The sequence below is a fragment of the Euprymna scolopes genome, chromosome 15 (assembly GCF_053919585.1).
Source record: "Euprymna scolopes isolate OS-2025 chromosome 15, ASM5391958v1, whole genome shotgun sequence".
Taxonomy (NCBI): Eukaryota; Metazoa; Mollusca; class Cephalopoda; order Sepiida; family Sepiolidae; genus Euprymna; species Euprymna scolopes.
Genome location: NC_136496.1, coordinates 129,678,763 through 129,703,791, shown reverse-complemented (window position 1 = coordinate 129,703,791; position 25,029 = coordinate 129,678,763). Strand labels below are relative to the sequence as shown.

General features: G+C 33.7%; 1 protein-coding gene across 3 annotated transcripts in view; it reads right to left on the bottom strand.

Moving 5' to 3' along the window:
- The window catches only part of LOC145294135 (nesprin-1-like), a 1,091,614-nt gene that overhangs the window by 135,291 nt on the left and 931,294 nt on the right, over positions 1 to 25,029 (bottom strand). For all 3 annotated transcript variants that reach the window (XM_080141241.1, XM_080141242.1, XM_080141243.1), the window contains 6 exons: positions 24,858 to 24,991; positions 13,573 to 13,762; positions 10,443 to 11,087; positions 5,508 to 5,831; positions 3,702 to 4,022; positions 2,908 to 3,222 (listed from right to left, as the gene is read on the bottom strand). In XM_080141241.1, the coding sequence (XP_079997367.1) occupies positions 2,908 to 3,222; positions 3,702 to 4,022; positions 5,508 to 5,831; positions 10,443 to 11,087; positions 13,573 to 13,762; positions 24,858 to 24,991 (1,929 nt within the window). The remainder of the gene's footprint in view (positions 1 to 2,907; positions 3,223 to 3,701; positions 4,023 to 5,507; positions 5,832 to 10,442; positions 11,088 to 13,572; positions 13,763 to 24,857; positions 24,992 to 25,029) is intronic.

Sequence of the window (25,029 nt, the reverse complement as noted above, 5' to 3'; positions counted from 1 at the left end):
CATCTTATTAGAACTGTTTATGGATATGTAATAAACATCTTATTGAACTGTTTATGGATATGTAATAAACATCTTATTGAACTGTTTATGGATATGTATTAAACATCTTATTGAACTGTTTATGGATATGTAATAAACATCTTATTGAAGTGTTTATGGATATGTAATAAACATCTTATTGAACTGTTTATGGATATGTAATAAACATCTTATTGAACTGTTTATGGATATGTAATAAACATCTTATTGAACTGTTTATGGATATGTAATAAACATCTTATTGAACTGTTTATGGATATGTAATAAACATCTTATTGAACTGTTTATGGATATGTAATAAACATCTTATTGAACTGTTTATGGATATGTAATAAAAATCTTATTGAACTGTTTATGGATATGTATTAAACATCTTATTGAACTGTTTATGGATATGTAATAAACATCTTATTGAACTGTTTATGGATATGTAATAAACATCTTATTGAACTGTTTATGGATATGTAATAAACATCTTATTGAACTGTTTATGGATATGTAATAAACATCTTATTGAACTGTTTATGGATATGTAATAAACATCTTATTGAACTGTTTATGGATATGTAATAAACATCTTATTGAAGTGTTTATGGATATGTAATAAACATCTTATTGAACTGTTTATGGATATGTAATAAACATCTTATTGAAGTGTTTATGGATATGTAATAAACATCTTATTGAACTGTTTATGGATATGTAATAAACATCTTATTGAACTGTTTATGGATATGTAATAAACATCTTATTGAACTGTTTATGGATATGTAATAAACATCTTATTGAACTGTTTATGGATATGTAATAAACATCTTATTGAACTGTTTATGGATATGTAATAAACATCTTATTGAACTGTTTATGGATATGTAATAAACATCTTATTGAACTGTTTATGGATATGTAATAAACATCTTATTGAACTGTTTATGGATATGTAATAAACATCTTATTGAACTGTTTATGGATATGTAATAAACATCTTATTGAACTGTTTATGGATATGTAATAAACATCTTATTGAACTGTTTATGGATATGTAATAAACATCTTATTGAACTGTTTATGGATATGTAATAAACATCTTATTGAACTGTTTATGGATATGTAATAAACATCTTATTGAAGTGTTTATGGATATGTATTAAACATCTTATTGAAGTGTTTATGGATATGTAATAAACATCTTATTGAACTGTTTATGGATATGTACTAAACATCTTATTGAACTGTTTATGGATATGTAATAAACATCTTATTGAACTGTTTATGGATATGTAATAAACATCTTATTGAACTGTTTATGGATATGTAATAAACATCTTATTGAACTGTTTATGGATATGTACTAAACATCTTATTGAACTGTTTATGGATATGTAATAAACATCTTATTGAAGTGTTTATGGATATGTAATAAACATCTTATTGAAGTGTTTATGGATATGTAATAAACATCTTATTGAACTGTTTATGGATATGTAATAAACATCTTATTGAACTGTTTATGGATATGTAATAAACATCTTATTGAACTGTTTATGGATATGTATTAAACATCTTATTGAACTGTTTATGGATATGTGCTACACATCCATCCGCAGACATGCATTAACACATTTATACATGATACGCAAAATGTTACGTGAACGGTTACTTAATTTATACATACATTTAAACACACACATTGGGGTCTGTATATACACAACTATTACGACATTGCACGTATATATTATATATTCATAATTATGGCAAGTATATACCTAGTGTGTAACATTAGGTGGTTAAATGTGAACATTCTGAAAAACATGGGTTAAAAATAATATTAAAAAAAAACACTTCCTTAACCCACCCACTAACATTAAGTCCAGGTAACTGGTTTGGTGATGGGAGTATTTCTATAAAAATAAATCAAAATCTGAGTTATTATAATACTTAAGCTCAGAGGCTTCAAGACAAAAGGTTTCTCTAAAGGTTTTTTAGATGCTCTTCTGCGATAATTTGAAACAATTTTAACATATCTTTGGCTCCTCTACTAATACAAGCCGTTCATACATGGTCCCCTCTGGTGCTGCATGTGAGATGACACCACAAAAAATAAAGAAATGAGTAATGTGAGAAGTGTGAAAGGCTAACATTGCCTTCATGTTTTCGCTAAGTTTCCGAACAATCTAATGGATGGGACAAAAGTTATGGAGCAAAACGTGTCATTCTGGACCATTTTTTACCTCTTTGAGCCTCTTGGTACGCAACGGGAATTTTTGCAAAAAAATTTTTTTAATGTGCGCATCTATTTAATGAAATACAATTTGTGGCAAAATTTTAAGAAAAACTAATGGACGGTTATCTGGCAATCGTCCGAAACAATGAACGCACACACGGATACCACTGAAAACATAGGTCCCTCTCCGATAAATTGGGGGGACCAAAAAGCATCATTTAACAATATATCTTTTATTTATTAAATATTAGGGGACGAAGGTGCTAAATTCTGTCCAAGGACCTATCTAGAGATTTTTATCCTGGAACCCCCTCCCCAAAATGAACAGAGATTAGAACATTCCTGTAATGATTCGGTCCCTGTTAATTTTGTGGTGAAAGTTCTGGGCAGTTCTAGGAGGTTCACCCTACCAGGCCTTGCCTTCTCTCTTTGAGAAGTGGTTAGTTTATTGCTAATCGCCTGAGGTGCTCTTACAGAGGAATGCCGACGGGGCTGCTTGGGCACCTTTTGCAGGTCAGAGTGCCTTTCCTCTGGGGTGCTGACTTTTCAATCCCACTTTCCGACCGTGGTGTCTAAGTTCTTGCAGTGAGAGAAAACAACAATATAAGAAAATGTGAAAAAAAAAACGAAAACAAAAAACTTACATTTTCAAATTTTGCCAGCATTGTCTCAATATTGTGTCCATTCATGGAGCGGACTTTGGCCTCCATCTGTTCGCACCAAATGCAGAAACTCTGCACGTCGGTGATGTACTGTGGCCACATTCCGAGACTGTCCTTTATCTGCATGATGCGGATTTCTAGTTGCACACAGAGATCTGTCCATTGCTTGTGCCAGAGTTTCATGCGTTGCTGAAGCAAACTGACATCCTCGGGTTGGATCAGGTGGTTCAGCTGATTTACACTCTCAAACACCTCTTGGTACTTGTCTTCGTAGATTGAACACGAAACCTGCAAATCCTGAAGGAGAAAGCATAACTCAGTCACAAGCATTTTATTTGATAAAAGTTTTAAAATGAAACAAAAGCATTAAGATGTCTATCATAAGGGAATAGCAAATATCATTCCATAAATATTTGAATTTATCACTTGAAAGAACAGTCGAAAGTAAAGAGTTAAGTTACCTACATCTAAAATTTCAAGTGTTTAGACCCAAAATTGATGGAGGAATTTGGTAGAATCTGCAAAGGTCAATTCTGTCAACTTTGACCTTTTGGCAGCGAAAGTTTGCACCCCAAAACTGATTAAAATGGTATTAAATTTGTAGACTTTAAAATAAGGCATCGGAGTAGAATATTTTGGCATTCTTTGAAGTTTTAGAATATATGATTTCTGACTCCACAACTATGGCTGCAGCACCATAGAACAAAGGTCTATTTAGTATATGCTAAAAGGCTAGAAGGCAAAAATGATAAAGTTGAAAAAAAAAAATGCTTTACCTGACACCTGTGCTGTTGGGCCTCTAGTTCTTCATACGACGTGGGTAGTGACTTCCAACTAATATGATGCATATCCTTCAGCCACGCGAGCAACTCCTCCACTTGCTCATCACAAAGTTCCCACTGTTTGACAGCAGTTTGCAATTTTGACATTTGCAAGTCAAGAGCTCGGATGACGGAAGTGCGTTTATACTGCAGTTCTTTTAAGCGCGACACCAAGTCCACGTTTGATTCGTTGCTTGTGTATTGCAGGAGTTTTTGGCTGACATCAAGAATCGAGTTGTATCGCTCATCTTGCATTTTGAATTCATTCTCGATGTTCTAGAAAATTAAAGTTGAATGGTAAAATGTTTGGAAAATAATACATACTATGATGTAGATGATATGTCTACCTCCATATATAATATGAATTACTAAAGTAAAGTTTTATTTTTTATGAATTACTGAAGTAGTTTTTTTATAAATCCGTACAGTTTTATTTTTTTTGAATTACTGAAGTTTTATTTTATGAATTACTAAAGTTTTATTTTTATGATTTACTGAAGTAAAGTTTTGTTTTTATGAATTATTGAAGCAAAGTTTAATTTTTATCAATTACTAAAGTTTTATTTTTATGATTTACTGAAGTAAAGTTTTGTTTTTATGAATTATTGAAGCAAAGTTTAATTTTTATCAATTACTAAAGTTTTATTTTTATGATTTACTGAAGTAAAGTTTTGTTTTTATGAATTATTGAAGCAAAGTTTAATTTTTATCAATTACTAAAGTTTTATTTTTATGATTTACTGAAGTAAAGTTTTGTTTTTATGAATTATTGAAGCAAAGTTTAATTTTTATCAATTACTAAAGTTTTATTTTTTCTTTACTGAAGTAAAGTTTTATTTTTATGCATTCCTAAAGTAAAGTTTTATTTTTTATGAATTACTAAAGTAAAGTTTTATTTTTATGAATTACTAAAGTAAAGTGCAACAGCCACATTACAGAAAGCTGAAAGCTTAAGCATATTATCAGATATGAATACAAGTAATCGTTCGTTAAAGCAACTTACTCGATTGTATTAATCGAATACTGTAGCCAAGACCATTTAGCTACTTCAAATAAATATATCCCTTACTGAGATGAATTAGTAATGTGGGCTATATTTAGTTTAATTTAGTTTTATGTAAAGATAGCAAATGGGTGGTGGAAGCCTTTCTATAAGACTTTAGTCGATTTAGCAACAAGTACTGTACATCAATTGATAAATATTCCCAAATTTACACTTTCTTTGGAGTATTTTTCAAGGTTTTTAGGGAATAGACACAACCTCCTATCTAAAAATACAAAGATTTCAGATTTGCATTAAATTTGATCTATACTCATTAGAAAGCGTTTAAACAAGATTCCCTGAATTTCAATTTCTTCTTAAGACTCTTTCAGCTTAAGCCTTAAATTTTAAACGTTTTCTAGAATCAAAATAAACATTGGAATAAGGATTCAAGACATAAGGTTTAGTATCATTACATATTGATTTTAATCTTCATAAAAGAATATAAAAGTAGTGCAAACCTTTCTGTTTAGGAAATTAATTTTAACCATTTTTTTCATAAAACTAAATTAAACTAAATATAACCTACATTACACAGTCTCACACCTAAAAAAGAGAGTGTCAGGGTCATTCTCGACTGATCGACCACTTTACATATTTTTTATACCAAATAGCTAGGTTTCCAAATTCATAATTAGTTTAGGAGTGAATCCTGCATATACATACAAACATACCTAACTTGAAATAGTCGTACAAAATTAGAAATGTTTTTGCATTACCTTTAGTTTTTCCATGATGTTTCGTTTGCATCTCATTGAAGCCATATCAATATCCAGACCTCGAAGTGTGGTATGTTTGTCCTCAAGCCACCGGTCAAACGTGATAAACTGATCATTAAAGTTTTTCCACGTACTTATCAGTGTATCTACCATTGTTTTCCTATCGCTGATGCGTTTTGTGACATTCTGCCATTGCGTCGAAAGAAGAACAAGCTTGTGTTCAAAGTCAGAATCAGTTGCATCACCAGCAGTTTGCATTCTCTGGCCATCTACAATGATTGCATGGAGTAGCAGCTGTTTGTTTGCTAGTTCAGAGGTCAAAGTCTGCAGGGAAAAAAAAGAAAACAATTGTAAAATTAGTCAGTAAGATACATAAATTTCCAGTCTGTATTATTTAGATGAAAAATTTCAATCGGTTTTATTGATTTCATATTCTATCCAGTCCAATAATTTTCTCAATGGTATACACTGTGTTGGATTCGCCGTTTACTAAAAATTAGCAAAAATATAAGAATTAAATTGGAATAAAATAGAAATCTGCAAAAAGGATTTGATGCAAAAACTGTTCCACATAAGTATCTCTGTAAAAGGTTAGTTTATTTTGTATGCTCCAAACAAGTCTATAAAACATTTGTTTGGCCTTCTAGTAGTCTGTCAGTCTATCATGCTAAAGTTTGAAATAATATATATAGTGTAGTTGACTAATGCTGATGTGGTTTGAGATAAAATGTCATGTGAAATGCAACTTAATACTAGAAAAATAATAATTAAAAAAAAAAAAACATTCTTTTGGAGGTTGAAAGTTCAAAAATACAACTGAAAATTATTTAGTTTTCTCCCTAGTCATAACTGATGACGAGTTCAACAGAACGATTCCCGAATTCGACAGAAAGATTACCGAGTTCGGCAAAAAGATTTAAGAGTTTGACAGAAAGATTCAAAGTTTGACAGAAACATTCCCGAATTCGAAAAAAAAAACAAACATTCCGAGTTTGACAAGATATACCTGCAGATGTAACCTCTGACCTTCTTCGAGTCAGGTCAGGTCAGGTTTTTTACCTGAAGCTTCAATCATCAGTTACCCAAAGAAGGTCAGAGGTTACATTGGCCAAAACATTGTGAAAATAACATTCAAGATGAGAATAGTAGTCCAAAGAATCCAAATAATACAAATAATCAATCCTCATCTAAAAAATTAAAAAACGTAAAATAATGTTTCTTAGAAAAAAGTAAGCACAAAAGTAAATAAACAAAATAATTTACAAAAAGAAAAAAATACATAAAAAAATATTTTTTAGGAACTAGAGTTTAATTTTATGTTGTTATTGTTGTATTGAACTTCATTTTGTCTGTTGTAATTTGCTACAGAATTTTATGCATTTTGTTTTTTATTGAGTCAATAGCAACAGCTATGGGGAATTGATTTTTTCATATAAACCTTTTTTTATAAAATTAATCGATTATCGATTTTTGTAAAATTAGATAAAAAATTCTTTCAAACAAATCATTAAACACGGATTGAATGCACACATTTTAAGAATATCTAATCTTATTTTTTTAATACGATGTAAACATATCCTGAAATTGCAGTTTTACTAGACAGGTCTAGCTACCGTATGGCCAGGGTCTGATAACAAGCTTTTCTTTTCCTACAAAACATTTTCGCCTGCACTTAAATCACCTCCAGTGAACAGACTTTACTTCATGTATCTGGTGGCTTTGAAAGTCCAGCAAGAAAAGAGAGCCTTGTTCTGAATTCCACAAATGCATGGAACGAGTTTTCTTAACATCCAGGTGTGAGAGTACATTCCTCTAACGTTAGCAGAATAATTCAAGGGAGATAACTCCATTAATTTTAAGACAACAGGCTCGTAACTACATTTAAGAATCACAGTAGAAACAGCAGATTAAAAACTGGCATGAATACGAGCAAATTTTTTTTTTTTTTTTTAATTACATTTTCACCCCAAACAAGGCACATTGCCACTTTAATGTAGGGGGCTACTATCAGGGGAAACATCTACTGGGGTACTATGTAGGGATTAGGGCAGCGAGATGTTGGTTCACGTTGCACTTGAACTTATGCATGTCAGTACAGTTGGGGAAGCAGTGACCTGGAATGGAATTCCAAAGTCTAGCAGTTCTGGGGAAGAAACTACTGGAGTAGAAAGATCTTTTACATCTAGGGATCACTACAGTGTGGGGGTGGGATTTTGCAGCTTGACGGGTCTGTCGAGGGTGTTCACGACGTGGGGGCACAAGTGCTTGCAGTTCTTCAGAGCATTTACCATTATAATACTTGTAGAACAGGCAGAAGGATGCAACGTTTCGACGATGGGACAGAGGCTGAAGTTTAGATGCCAGTTTAGGGCCTATCAGATTTGCGACTCTCTTTTGAACCCTGTCAAGGAGCGAGAGACTAGTAGCCGATGCACCGGCCCAAATATGACAGCAATACTCCATACATGGGCGAATAGTGGCCTTATAGAGGTACAGGATACTTTCGGGTGTTAGAAGTTTTCTAGCACGGTAGAGAGAGCCCACCTTCCTCGCAGCGGCCCTGGCAATGCCCTCGATGTAATTGTTCCAACTCATGTTTCCTGTGAACGTTAGGCCAAGGAGCTTGAGAGACGTACTCTCAGATAAAGAGTCGTTGGCCATTGCTATAGGTGGTAGAGAAGGTTTCTTGTAATTATTGAATGAAACCAGTTTTGTCTTGGTGGCATTGAACGTTACCATCCATTTTTGTCCCCATTCCACTACTGATTGGAGGTCATCCTCTAGTGTTTCTGCCATTACTTTAGATATATGTTCATTTGTTTTCCTGTCGTGCCTGCTATAGAGTGTGGTGTCATCAGCATATATACCCATCTCAGAGGCAGTTTTGTCGGGGAGGTCATTTATGAATATCAGGAACAGCAGAGGACCAAGGATAGATCCCTGGGGCACTCCCGCATTTATATCATATTGTTTAGATGTACAACCGTCGAAAAGCCTTAGATATATCTAGAGCTACTGCTCTGCCCTCTCCCGCTTTGTCCAGTGAATGGTATATGCGTTCAGAGATTACAGTGAGGATGTCTGCCGTGGAACGGGCTTGTCTAAATCCATATTGATGGTCGGTCAGAAGTTTAGCATCTGTAAGGTGCTGGACTAGAGCATGGTTAATTAAGGTCTCAAATATTTTGGCAAAAAGTGGGAGGAGGCTAATAGGGCGATAATTTAATGGGTCAGTTCTTTCGCCAGAATTCTTGAATACTGGTACCACAGAAGCAGTTTTCCAACAGCTCGGAAAGCAAGATTCATTAAGGCATTTGTTGTAGAGTTTGGAGAGAACTGGAGCTACTTCGGCTGAGCACTTTTTTAATAGCACAGCTGGGATGAGGTCGGGTCCACATGCTTTGGAAGTGTCAAGGTTTTTTATGATAGCATGCACCTGAGCAGGGGTGATTTCCAGATCGTCTAGCGTGGCGTCTGTCCGCATAGGAAATTGAGGTAGGGGGTGATTTAGAGGGTCCAGTGTGGAGTTTGAGGCAAACCGACTGGCAAGCATGTTAGCCTTCTCGGTTGCTGAGCAAAGAACCTCGTGATTGTTGGTTAGTGGGGGAATTGTTGATTGCCCATTATTTACTACACTGTTGTAGATTTTCCAGAAGTCACGAGTTCCTAGTTTTTGTGCTTCGATGCGTTTTTTAGTGGTTTCCGTAAATTCCCTCTTAGCTGTCGTTATTTCTTTCTTAACGTTACTTCTAGCTTCTATGTACTTTTGTCTGTTTGAACTGGACTTATGTCGGTTAAACCTGCGGAATGCATGCTGCCTTTGAGCAATGGCAGTTGCGCAAGTCGAAGTAAACCATTGGGGAGAGTGGGGCTTGCTATAGAAACCATTTTTATCCAACTTCACTAGGATACAAAATAAGTTTTTATATTCTACATGATTAATTACGTGGCCAGGATTAAAAAAACAAACAAAAAAAAAACATGGCTGCTTTCAGAAAAACAACTTATAGGAAAACTGTAGACTCAAGATATAAAAATTAAGCCAGCATACCGTTTATTTTTTGCTATTTTAAATTTTAATATTAATTTATATATATATATATATATATATATATATATTTATATAGTACAAGATTCTGTTGAAATTCAAAGACTTACATTTTTCTCTTATATAACTCGTTTATTTCACCTTAAATCTCTTCATTACAGCCGTTTCATTAATGGGATAACAATTCTATGATTTTATGTTTTCATAGAAATTTTCCTCCCATCAACTCGTTAGATGTGATTTCCATCCGATATTATCAACAAAAGTCAATTTGTACATGATAAACAATGAAATATATATATCAAAACCATATTCAGTTAAAAAAACCGTGAGATTCAAATTCAGGTATTGAAATTCTAAAAATTACTGCATGATGTACTTTTTTTGTTTGTTTTTATTCATGTATGAACAAACTAAAAAAACATCAAAACTTTTAATAGTACATAGTAGCGAGGGGACAATTTCACTATTTTTCCTGATTCTGATACAATTACCGATTCTGATTCTTTAAAAACCTTTAAATATTTAGTCATAGAGTTACTGTTTTTATATTTTTTATTTTCAAATTACCAATATGTGCATATATTTTTGCAAACGTAAAAAATACACATGAAAATGATTTATACATTTTAGTTTTAATTTAAAAGTCAATAAATATTTATCATTTATTATTAGTATCAGCAATGGAAAATTAAATTTTAAATAAAAACAAAAAGAAGTTAAAAAATCGGTTTTGGCATCGGAAAATAGGCACAAATTTTTTCAATTTCGATACGGATTCCGATACCCCCAATAGTTTAGATTTTTCCGATTCCAATTAATCATCTTAACACTAGTATATAGGTTCTGATTTGTAAAACTTATTGTACGTATTAATGATACTCCACCTGATATTTCTTTTGTTGGTCAAGAAGTTTCTCAAAACTGCCACCAATATCTTCTGCAAGGAGATTCTCCATCTCAGCCAAGTGTGTCATCCAAGATGCACATTTTTCTGTGAAGTTTTGATGCAGCAACACATTGTTTTGCAGGCACTGGCAGTGTTCAACAACAGAGGAATACACTTTATTCCATCTTTGGTTCAATTCTTGCATCCGTTGCACTTTATCTTCATCAAGTGCCATCCGATAGCCAAGTTCATTGAGGCTGTCAAGCAAAGTGGCATTGACGTGAAGCTCCACCAGAAGTTCTTTGAATTTCATTAGAGTTTCTCTGTGCACAGCTTCTTCTGCTGACACTGACTGCACTTGCTGGATGTTTGTGTTCTGTATGACATTCTCGGATCTTTCCAGGACGGAATTTATCTTCTTCAGAGATTGCTCGAAAGTTTCAAATTGCAGTCTGATGTCAGTCAACTCACGATGGAATCGGTCCGCTGAGTGTCTTAGTTGAAGAAGCCTGTCTTCCAAACTGGCTAGCTCAAAATTGATATTCATCACGGAGAGTGTATCTAGTTGCGGTCCCATATCCTCACTCAGTTGGTATAACTCGGACAGTTTTGATTGGAATGTGTCTAATTGATCATGAAGATCCTAGAAAAGAGAAAAACAAATAAGTTTAGAATCATATCACGTATTACAAACGTAAATTGAATGTTGGATTGTGAGAAAAGCTTTCCATGTGATACGGGCATCCTTGAAGAAGACCCAAAATTGTCCTATATTTGTTTTCAAATTGCACTCTATCCTCTCCACAATGACAGGATTACTTTGAAAATATCTTTGAGAAAATTGACCATATTCGATTTGTTCACCCTTCTGCCAGCATCCATATTTTTTGTTATTTTTTTTTCACCACTTATCAAGGCCCAAAAGCCACTTGGGGATAAGAGTTAATGAGTGTATGGTAGTCACTGAAACAACGGCATATTAATAGTTTATGGTGGGAATAGGATAGAAATGGATTATTTATGGGAGCGGATCAACAACAACTTGTTTACATTTGACTTGAAAATGACCATATTGTAGTCAGCTTGAAAGCAGGCCAGCGGAACAGAGTTTCACAGGTGGACAGTTCTAGGAAAGAAGCTTTGTTCATGGAATTTGCGTTTAGATTTCGGCACAGATAGGGACTGAGGGGAATTGTTGATAGTCGTTGTAGCTAAACAAGTGTTTTTTTGTGAAAGTTTCGTAAGGAGAGGATCATAGATTGAAGCTCAGACGATGTTCTGTCATGAAAGGACATTTTCCTCATAAAAGTATTCCAATTTCTTATAATAATTATTACTATTAAAAATATTATTATAAGAATATAAAAATGTCCTTTTTAGAGATATTCCAGAACGTTCTAAAATATGGAATGTTAAGGTATTCCATTTATAGCGATCCTGAAATGTTCTAAAATGTGGAATATTGAAGTATTCTACTTTGAGCGATTCTGGAAGGTTCTATCCACCAAAACTATAATAGAACACTGTTTACATAAACTCTTAGTTAAGCAGGTGATCGCTAAGATGTTAACTTCTGCTGACTCTGGCGAAATTATCAGGATAATTCTCCAGCCAAAAAGAAACGATTTAAAAGAATCAATTACTGAACCCTTGGTAAATCTAAAGATTTCTGTCTTTCTTTCTGACCAAACAAATAATATTTCAATATTCTCTTTTATTCAGTCTTTCTCATAAATAAAAACAGAATTCAGAATTGATTATCTCCTTTAGACCTTGTCAAACACTTTCAAATATCAAGAAAGCATATTTAATCTTTGTAAATATTTTGTTTTTGTTGAAATAAATTGTTCTCGACTTGTTTTATGTACAATAAATATTTATTTTTTGTAACCGAGTTTTTAGTTTTTTGTTGCACGCTTAATATTCCCTAGAAATAAGCACATAACAGTTCATAATTATTTGAATTCATCGGATTACTGTTCTCATCTTTAGCATGATTTTCACAACGTTTCGGTCGATGTAACCTCCGACCTTCTTCAGGTGTATCTTGTCGAACTCGGGAATGTTTCTGTCAAACTCTGGAATTTGGACAGAATTTCAAACGGAACCCTTTATTTACATCCAAAATTCTCAAGTTCGACAGAAACATTCCCGAGTTCGACAAGATACACTTGAAGAAGGTCGGAGGTTACATCGACCGAAACATTGTGAAAATCACACTGAAGATGAGAACAGTAGTCCAATTCATAATGTTGAATGGTTAGTCGACTCAAACAAAACGGATTCTATAGGTTTTGGTCATGCTTTTCCTCTTGCCCATGATCTGCCACAGATTGTAAAGGATTTTAGTTTGGTTGTTTGGTTTTACGACGTATCAACCCTTTTCGGTTTATTTAATACCGAAAAGAGTTTATGCTTCAAATTCTTTATATCTTCAAATATTTATTTGTTGCGTTTCACGGCATATTAACCTTCTTCAGGTTATTTAATGCTAAATCCAGTTATTTTTTAAATATTATTTATGGTGAATCCTGTTATTTTGTAGAAGTTTTTATTCTACAATCTTTTTGTATCTTCAATCGCTAGTTTGTAGGGTCTGGTTTGGTTGTTTTTGGATTTTATCGTTTTTGTTCCCCGCTCTGCAGAACATGAATGAGTTTTGCAATGGGAGAGGGAAAAGGGTTACAGTATTAATGTTTGCTTATGATCTTTCACAGATCTTAAAGGATTTTAAGAAAATATTGAAATTGAAGAAATCTTACTTCATTGGTGACTATGAATCAAATTTAATGCAAATCTGAAATATTTGAATTTGGAAAATGTGAGGTTATGCCAATATTATGTCACCTTAAAAAACATTTAAAATACCAAAGAAACTGAAAGTTGAAGAATATTAATTGATGTCCAATAAAGATTTTGGAAAAAAAAAATTCACTAAAATCAGACGTATATATCCCGTTTTATTCGCTTTGCTGAAAACTAAGTTAAATTAGCTATAGCCACACTACCGACCCAACAAAATTCATAAAGATCGATTAATTAGTTTAAGTGAATCCTGTAGAGAAAAATATATGAATGCATATTTAAAATAGAAATGATGTTGTAATTGTATCGATAGGAATACGAACCTGTATTTCTGTCGAGTATTTTTCCATCTGACCGTTGTTATAATTAAACATCATATCTTCCGATGACTTTTCCATAAGAGAAAGTTCCTCACAGAATGATTGGTATTTTTCATTGTAGACTTTCCAGCGGTTCATAAGTCCTTCCAAAAGTTCACAATGTTCTTTAAGCTGATTAGTCAATGTTTTCCACCTAAATTTAAAAAAAAAGCTCATACTTAAATATATATATATTTCCGTTATTCTCATCATATATACAGTAGAAACCCGGGATTCGGCATTAAAAATTAGTAACAAAATACAGCACAGTATATAATACACATGTAAATAATCAAGTCACATCATATATAACACTGTAACGCGGGGTCAAATCAGGGTCCGGAAAAATATCGTATTTCACATCGTAACCTGAAAAAAACGTATGCTAGGACCATTATATCCCGGAGTTCAACTGTATATATATGTGTGTGTGTATAATCTCAAGTTAAGAATATTCTAAGATAAAACCCAATAAAGTTAACAAGATTTATATAAGAGTGCTCAATAATGAATAGAGCAAGATATACTTTTTATTTATATTTAAATAAACATTTTTAATGTTGCTACACGATGATGACAATGTTTCGGTCAATTAATTATGAATAAAGACCTCGTCAGGCGATGTTGCTTTTAAGCAAGTCAAGTCCTCAAATTATATATATATATTTATATATATATACACACCAAAAATATATAAATGTTTGTATTTTTTCTTATTTGTTGACGTGTAGGAATATAAAAGTTAAAAAAAAAATGAAAACGTTTTTTTTCTTCAAAAACCCAAAATCTTCGACCTTTTTCGGTCTTCTTCAGTGTGAATGACAGAAACATGAGTGCAGGGCGGGCAGTGCTGACAGCAGGAAAAGGACGGGTATAGCCAATGAGGTTGAATACGACCATCCCAATATTTTCGACTTGGAATGGTCAGCAACGTGTTGGCCTTTATTCAAAACGAAGTCTTTTATAAAATGTTGAAGTGGACACCCATGCCCATGTACGTACACACTCGCATATATAAACATACATGTATGTACACCCGTACATATACATGTTTCTACACATATCTGTATACACACACATCGATTACGCACGCGCACGCACACACACACACACATCGAATACGCACGCACACACATCGAGAATGATGAACAGATATAGACAGATAAGTGGAAAGTACTGGCCAAAAGCTGGTAATTCCCATTGAAATCATAAACTTATTATGGTTCTTGGTATGGGGTGGGGTGAAAGGGCTTGTCTGGATTTTATGTATGCCCGCCTGCTCACTCACACACACATACAGGCCCGCGCATAGGCGTACACACAGAAGTAGTAGTGGATTGTGCAGGTTGAGATATTCACACACTCACACACATATTTATAGGCTAACTCTCTCTCTTCCCAGCTGCCTCTATCTTGTTTCCTTGTTTATATATCAATTTTATTTGCTTCCCGTTCATACCTGAACCTATACGTTTATGTACACTCACACACCTGTATATACATATGTATATACACACATGCTCATGTATGCACACCCATATGTATATATCAATATATACATACACACTCGCATACCAACATATGTAAATGTACATGTCCGCACATATATATGCATACCCACACACACATATATATATATATATATATATACACACACACACACACGCATATATAGAGAAAACCAACTCCCGAAAAATATATATATTGAATCAACAAATATGTTTTGATAAAGCTGATATTTGCAAAAAATGAGTTCATTGTACAGAAAAACCAATAACATATAGCAAATGTGTGTTTATTTGTATTTCTATGAAAATAGTGTCGATTCTATTTCAAATATGGAACAATATTAATTTAATATAGCTCAGACACGGAAAAGGTTAATACCAATTTGACAAATTTAAAGGAAATAACTTATGGGTTGTCTCCCATTAGTTATTAAAGATCACAAAGACGAATTATCTTATGCAAAATAAAACCGATGAATATAAAGGATATATAACTCTATGATCGAAAACGAATTACTTAAACTTTGAAAAAAATGAACCGTGATTTTAGAAATAATTTCTCTGAATGATGAAGGACCTGGTGGATAATATAATTCAATTCCTAGAATAAAGAACAATTGTATTTCTACTTGAAATTCTGAAGAGTCTTTGAGATAATGTTTAATTTGAGATTTAGTCTGCTTCATTTTATCAAAACAGATAAAATGGCTGTAAGGCATGAAAAATTAAAATGCTTATTAAAACATATTTTGGAAAGAAAAGTAAACAAAATATCATATTATTGTCTGTAATTGATGAAGTCTTAAAATTATTGTCTGTAATTGATGAAGTCTTAAATTATTGTCTGTAATTGATGAAGTCTTAAATTATTGTCTGTAATTGATGAAGTCTTAAAATTCAAAGTGCAGCTCTAAGAGGAAACTCACTGAATACATACTAACCCTAACCCGACGCTTGTGGAAGTTGCCTGGAGTCTTTATGATGGCCTAAATCTGAAACATGCGACCTTCACAGTGTCCTTCGAAAGATGCTTAAATAGTTTGATCCTCGACTTTTTTTTGTACAAGGGAGTTACCACTTATCAAGGCAGGTATGGCCACTCGAGGATAAGGGTTAATGAATGTAAGGTGGTAGTTTAGTAATCGTTAATGGTGCGGATTGAGTAAAATGTGGATTAAATAAGGGGATGGCTCAACAAGAACTTGCTTGTATTGGACTTGAAGGCTACCATATTGTAATCAGCCGGGAAGCAGGACAGTGGAACAGTGTTCCACAGGCGTACAGGTCTAGGAAAGAAGCTTTGTTCATGGAATCTGTGTTTAGATTTAGGCACAGATAAAGAATGAGAAGAATTGTTGATACTCGTTGTGGCTAGTCGAGTGATTTTTTTTCTAAAAGTTTGGCAAGGAGGGGACCATAGATTGGAGCTCAGACGAGTACTTGCCATGAAAATAACGATAGAGCAGATGGACTTTGTTCAGACTGTAGGCTATCCACCTGTTGTTTTGAGCATTGTGTTACTGGTCCTGAGAAGAACCAGAGCATCTTGGCTTGACTGGGTGTTTACCTTCGTTGAAGAGTTTCTTGGCTTTTGTAAAGTGATTCTCTTGAGTCTTTTTGTCAGTAAGTGATTAGCACTCAAAAACTCTTTTATGTGAAATAATAATATGTGGAATAATAGAATGTGGAATAATAAAGATCTTGGTTCAATATTTTTCATTATAGTTGCCGTTTCAGTGCCATCTACACAAGATTTCCAGCTACGGTATAACTGGAAATGTTTTCTCTATCATTTCTATCTGATAGGCTCATAAGAGTAGTGGTTGATGGGCAGAAATCAGAGGCCCACAGTATTAATGCTGGAGTCCCTCAGGGGTCCATACTGGGCCTAACTCTCTTCCTGATCTACATCAATGATCTCCCAAAACACATACTAAAATCTTTCGTTGACATCTATGCTGATGACACGACCATCTATGGCAACACATCAAAGGCCGTAAATGATGATGTTCTCTCTGATTCTCTCTCCTCTGATCTTGAGCGCGTGGTACAGTGGGGAAAGAGGTGGCTGGTTACCTTTAATGCATTTAAGACCAAGCTCCTATCTCTACATCATTAACGCTCTGATCCCCATCTGGCATCAATTGAAATGGATGGCTCTCGTCTAAGGGAGGCCCCAGGATTTGATAAGCTCCTGGGTTTGACCTTTACACCTGATCTTAAATGGAACACATACATCAAGTCTGTGGCCAAGGTCGCTGAGAAAATGGTGGGATCCTTATACCGCTCCAGAAGATATCTCACTAATGATGCAATTCTCTATCTATATAAGAGCCAAGTACGTCCAAATCATGCCTTGACGGAGTACAAAATAGACTCTGTGGCTTGGTGGGGGATGCCCTTTTCTCTACCCTGCAACCTCTTTCGCACAGAGGAGACGTAGCGAACCTGTCATTGTTCTATCGTTATTTCCATGGCAGGTGCTCGTCTGAGCTCCATTCTCTGGTCCCCCCTCGCCAATCTTTCTCAAAAAACACCCGACTAGCTGAAACCACCGTCAATAATTTTCCCCACTCCCTATCTGTGCTTAAATCAAAACGTAGATACCATAAACAAAGCTTCTTTCTTAGAACTGCACACCTGTGGAACTCTGTTCCGCTTGCCTGTTTCCTTCCCGACTTCAACCTAGATGTCTTCAAGTCCAACACAAACAAATTCCTGATGAACCGCCCCCCCCTAAGTAATGACACCTTACCAATTCTCCAATACTATTGCTACACTATCCCTTTGATTACTGTACACACAATAACCCTTATCCCTGAGTGGCCATTGGGCCTTGATAAGTGGTCAACTCCATGTAAAAATAAAAAATTAATTTTTTTTTAAATCTCTCTTGCCAACGTCCACATTACGTTGCCTAGATTTTGCCACAGTTTTTGGATGAATGTTATTGTACATCTATAATGAACGAATTGGGTTGCGAAATTGTCTCATCCGCCATACTCTTTAGACCTCTCACCTACCGACTACCACTTTTTCAAGTTTTTCGACAACTTTCTGTGTGTGAAATGCTTCAAAAACCTAAACGACATCAAAAACTTCTTCAGCAACTTCATCGCCACCAGAACGCAAGATTTTTACGTTATAAAGTGTGTTGATTCTGATGGTGCTTATTTTGATCAATAAATTTTTGTTTGCGACGAGATATGTTCATCTGGATTTAAAAGTTAAAAACCGCAAGAACCTTTTTGTCAACCTGATATATCAACTATATAGCGTTTTGTTGTTTCCTTCAGAAGATGAACTTGAATAATAAAAGGAGACAAAGACACAAAGAGAGAAATATGTGATTTGCTTGTGTATCACACAGACTGAATGTTAATGAACTGTTTTATTATTAGGACAACAGCATATTCTTTCCATTGTTTTGACTCTCGAGTCTATAGCTGACACAGACACAATCAACTGAGAACCACATCACTCTACATAAAAACATATAAGATATAAATGGATACAATATACCTGAGAATCAAAACAAGGAAAAGAATATGCTGTTGTCATAGCCCTAGTTATTATATGTGAAACATCCACGCATACATGCAACAATAGAAAAACATTTCAACCACCAGACGTCATACATTGAATATATCACAACGTTAAAGAAACAGCTGTTAAATAGACACTGTGCATATATATCGCCCGACCATACAACATACTCACATATATACACAAATAGATTCACATACGTTAATATATCTATCTAGAGATAAACAAATACACACACATGCATATGAACATGTAAACACACACGCACACGCATACATATATCAGAAGAGAACCAAATTAAGAAAGCAAAATTTAGACAAATAAAAAATTATGATCATAATAAAATTACTTGGAGTTTTCAGCGGCCATTGCTTTCGTTTCCATCCAATTTATATTTCTTCAGATCCTTTTATAATTTACCACATTTCTTGGATTCATTTTTTTCTGTGTATCGGGGTTTTCATATCATGACATTTATTTTTAGAATTTATTTTTTCTGAATTATTTTTAAACTGTGTTCTTTTTTTTTTCTGTTGTTGTTGTTGTTGTTGTTGGGATGTAAGTCGTAATTTTATGATCAATGTAATTCTTTTGTTTAACCGAAGTTCATTGTTTCAGATTAAAATTGAAAGCAACAATATGTAACACATGTTAAAACATCTCAATGAACTTTGGATCTCAATTTTTTTTTTATTACATTTGATCTTTGATTGTGTCTTTTTTTATTTTTAAATATATTTAAGTTTCATTTTTGTGAGTTTTACTTTTTATGCATTTTTATTATTATTATTATTATTATTATTATTATTATTATTATTATAACTATTACTATTATTGTTATTATTATAACTATTACTATTATTGTTATTATTGTTATTGTTATTATTATTATTATTATTATTATTATTATTATTATTTAATGGTTTCATCATGTGAAGACCAGAACACCCTGAAATCACACACCACTTTGGTCGTATTTAAAAATCACTAATAAATTGTATAATAATTTTTTTATTTAGAAATGTAGTTAATTAACTAGCAAGCTGTCCGGCTATATACGCTTAAATATGATATTGTAATTCATGCAAATTACGTATTTATTATTATAGAGACAATTCTTTATTGATTATTATATTGAATTGAATCTAATACATAGTATTGAGATAAAAACTTTGGGTGCCATCAGCTAGAATTGAAACCAAAATATACAACTTTCCACCCTCATTCCTTAGCCTTTGAGCCATCCCCATACATATCTATATATCTATAAAAGTGAAACTGTCTGTGTGTGTGTCTCTGTGTACATTTCCCTACACAATAACTCTGTCAATTTTCAGTCTACAGACTCGAAATTTGATATACAGGGTATTGAGATGTGAGAAAATCTTTGTAATCCGTTTTCGGACAGAAATTTGGCTGTTAAGGGGGTCAAAGTTCAACGATTTAACCTTTGAGAACTCTACCAAACGCCTCCGCCAATTTTGGGTCTAAACACTTGAATTTTAGATATAGGTTCCTTGGACATGGATCTAACTTAATAACTTGATTTGGCCCCAAAACAATAAATGTTAAGGGGTCATAATAGAGGTCAAAGTTAAAAAAAATTGGACCTCTGCAGTCTCTACGAAATTACTCAGACAATTTCTGGTGTAAACATTTGAAATTTGACATAAAGGGTATTCAGAGATAGGGCAAGCTTTTTAATCGATTTGGGTCGAAAATTTGAGCTACCAATATATAAATGTATGTATATATGTTTGCATGTCTGTCTAAAACTTTCGATAGATGCGACGGATTTTCACAAGATCAGTATCGTTTTGAAGCGCGACCCTTCAGACGACAAATACAGAAAAATTGGCTCAAAACATTCATTTCTTCATCCTCAACTGGGCACTTTTCTACAGGGAGGGGTCGTTTTTTTCACCGATATTTTCAAACGTCATCCCCTCTTTTCGATTGTTTAGCCTTAATTTAAACCTACTTCACTTCCGGTTTGGCGGTGGTCGTAACAGCAAAGACGTCACGTTTTTTCCCATTCTTTTCCTCCTTTGCGGTACGGGTTCGAGTCTGCCTTCCTACTACCATTTTTTTTTTTTTTGCTCAACACACACCTCCAAACACCCGGGCAACGCCGGGCACCCATGCTACTATATATATATATATATATATATATATATATATATATATATATTATATATACACCGCGAACAAAAACAAATAACATCTATATAAATATCGCGATATCCAGCAGTCATGCGAGATAGGACAGTGGTAGAGGTTTACGCTTCTTACCATGGGGTCCCGATTTCGAATCTCGCTAGATTCAGCCACTCTGATGAGTCATAGACGACGAAACACGTGTCAGTGGATAATTATATTTTAAAACCATATATATGTAAACTTTCCTATTTTGGTTGTATTGAGCTTTATTATATGGTTTGGGTTACAACATAAATATTAATATTCTCTCGTAACATTTACAGGAGCTTTTGGTTTGTAAGCTTCATTTTTACTTTTTGATATATATATATATATATATATATATATATATATATATATATATATGTATATATATATATATTTTCACTCGTCATTCCTTTTTTAAAAGATCGAATCACCCGATCGTCAAAAACAATATTCACGCAAGTGAGTAGGCCCGGACGGTGCACCCAGTTTTATAATTATATAGATTATATCATCATCACATTAGTTTAACGTCAGATTGACAGGTGTTGGACGGCTTTAAGAAATTGACTTCTAAACTAACTTATTTCTGGCCAGTTCTTTATTTATCCCTCTTATTTTCAAGTCTTTTTTTATCACTTCTTCCCAGGTTTTCCTTGGCCTTTCACTCTGAACTTAATCTGCTGCATCTACTGAACCAAAAACTCTCATTTATTCTTTTAACAATGGCCATACTATCAAAGTTTCCTGTTCTTCACACACCTCCTTACACTGCCCAGATTTAATCTTCCTCTGAGGTCATCAGAGCTAAGCCGGTTTTATGCCTCACATTACACATCCCATCACATTATTCTCATATAATTTCTCTCCATGAAACGCATATCCTCAACACTCACTGGCCAGGTTGCATTTCCATATACCATCACACTGTATATATGTGCTTGATAGACCTTTCATTTGGTTAACAGTGGAAATGCTCTGCTAGTTAGTAATGACAAAAGTTCCATGAACTTATACAGTCCCTTTCTAAGTCTTGCAGTCACATTAGCACCTGCTCCACTCTGTACTCCAATGGTATCACCAAGAAAATAATACATCATGCAATGTGGTATATACAGTATGTTCGATATTTACAGGGTGGAACAATAAAATTATCACTCTAGAAAAGGCGACATGATTCCATTTCCATTTGATGAAAACCGGTTTTCTTTTTTTGTTGCTGACCATCTACTAGTTGGCCAGTTGTGTACAAATTCTAAGATACGAGCCTTCTATCATGCCTGAAAATGACACAATGTTCAATGATCAAGATCGGAGATGTGCCGCTAGCAGACCCTGGGTGTGGTAGCAGGACTCAGCAAAGAGACCCAAGCTTGGCTTCAAAAGGAGTGCTTAAACTTTGTAACCTTCTCTCACTGCCCCACCTCCTCCTCTAATCTGAACCTACTGGACTACTCCGTTGGGTCATAAGTCGAGAACATCACCAACATGACCTCCCACAACACCAAAGCCAAGCCTGATCACTGCCATCTGCCGAGTATTCGCTGGTGCTTCTGGAAAAAGCACGCTCCCAGTTCCGGACCCGTATCGCGGTAGTGATTGAGGCTGAAGGCGACCACATTGAATAGATGTCAACTCTATTACATAATTAAGTTACATAAATTGATTTTTGTAATAAAAGTTATAATATAAAGCCATAGTGTTGCTTTCTTAAGAGTGAGAAATTTATCGTTCCATCCTGCACTGATACGAAACTATTATCGATTTGCATTAAAATCATATCAATTTCTACATATTTTTCAGGTCTACATATATGTATGCAATATATATGTATGTAACATACATGTACGTAATATACATATATGGTCCTGGATATGACCTAAAACTATATCCGATGGTGAGGCCCCACCTTGCGGGCCTTGGGGAGTGTGGAGACACCTTTTAATTGCCATTACTCCCCGGTCCACTCTGACCCGGAGTAGTAGTACCTGTTAGGGTCCCAACTATGGGTTAAATAGAATCTGACTTAAAAATATATATATATATACTCCATTAAAAATCGTTCTTCAAAATAACTAGATTCGGCATTAAATAACCTGAAAAAGGTTGATATGCCGTAAAACAAAAACAACCAAACCAACCAATAATATACATATATGCAATATACATGTATGCAATATACATGTACTGAAGAGTTAATATCACTTGTGCCAAAAATGGCATAGAATGTGGATAAGAGAATTGCGATTGTAAAGTTGTAAAAAGTCGTCAAGAGATTTAGTTAAATCACTAAATCTCAACAGAATGTTGGTTTGCTGAACAATCAAACGATTCAAAAAGATTAGAGAGTTTATTAATAAACAAGGCCAAAGTTTTCTTCCTACTGCTGAAAAGTGATCAAATCAACCATGGAGAAGTTGAGGGAAAACACAAAAATCAACACCAGAAATCTATGAAAAAAAAAGGGCAACTATCCATCGGAACGATGTCCACTATTCTTCACACAGATCTTCAAATTTGCAAGTTCTGTTGATAAATGAAAGCAAAGGACTGAAATACTTCCATGACATAACAGAATTGGTATGCTGCTTAACCTGGTTTTCACTGATGAAAAGAAATTTGATGTTCAGTGATGCATTTACATTCAAAATGATTGGATTTGATCTTGTATAGGTGTTGTTCAGTCGCGCGTTTTTTCTTGGGGGCAAAGTTCAGCATCTTGGCTGCCATAAGCAAAACTAGAAGGAATCCTTGGATGTTTTGTATATGAAGGTGTAAAACTGAACCAGGAGAATTATCATACAAACATTCTTGAGTCACCATTGTTGGCCTTGGATAAAAAAAAAAACACTTCATAAAACATTGTTGATCATTCTAATAAAACTAAACTCCGTCACATGAAACAAAAAGACTCAAAAATTAATGTTCCAAAGTTCATTTCATAAGGAAGAATAGTCTCCATCATTCCGAGATTTTAATCCTCTCTGCATTTCAGTATAGGATTCATCACGGGGAGCAAGATTTCAGCTTCCTATTACATAATTTTTGAAGACAAAATTGAGGAAGGAATTAGTTAAAATTCTTCATTCATGATTCTTGTAAAGCTTTTAAGCGTTTGCAGTTATTGATGCAAACGCCATATTGAGTAATCTTTGGATATTTGGAAATAAGAATGATGTCTTTGTTTATTTTGGTTTAATTTATATTCTTTGGTTCATTTAATAAATATTAGCAAATAAAGTTGTAAAATTCGAACATCCTGTATATTAATCATACTAAATATCTATGTAATTCTAAAACTCTGCTGATCTTTCATGATTTGTTGGCTTCATTGAATATTTGAAATAATGAGGAGCAAGGTGAACGAGAGGAAAAGTGGTGGGAAGAAGGGAATAGTCTTAGAAGCTGTTCATTTTTTATCTTAAAAAAATAAAATAAATATCCGAGAAAAAACTGATGATGTAAAAGTATGATAAATTTTACCTCACTTTTCAAAATGGCTGACAAAAAAAGTTGAAAAAAAAAAAAGAAACAAAAAAAAAACAACAACAACAAATGACCAAAAGCAAGAAAATTTAATTATCTATCGACCTTCGTAGCGTTTGTAGAATAATTGGAAAGAGACAATAACAAATGAAATCTTCTGTAAATTCTGAGAACTGTCATTAGCTATTTTGGAACATAGAGTAAAAATCCATCGGTTTATTACTGGATTATTACAATGTAATAAAAACACAATAAAATATTTTAAAACACAATATATCCAGGTAGGTAGAAAAGTAACTTTTCTTGCTTTTTGGTAACATTTACTTGTTATATATTTGTTTGTTTTTTTTTGTTTGTTTTTTTTTGTTGTTTTTTCACACATTTTTTTTTTTGTTTTTTGGGTTTTTGTTTTTTCACACATTTTATTTTGATTTTTTGGGGTTTTTTTTTTCATACATTTTTTCTGTTAATTAGTTTTGAAAATCATCAATTCTTGTAAAAAACAAGAGAAAGAAAAAACTCTACCTATTTTGAATGTTTCTGGTGGTCTTATCAAGGTCATGTTTTATGGGACTGTCACACACTTGAGAAAGTTCCGTGGATAATTTGGCCAGAGTTTCCAATTTATTAGATTCTTTTTCGATCTCTTCAGATTGGACCTAAAAGCAAAGAAAAAAAAAAGATCCTAGAAGAAATG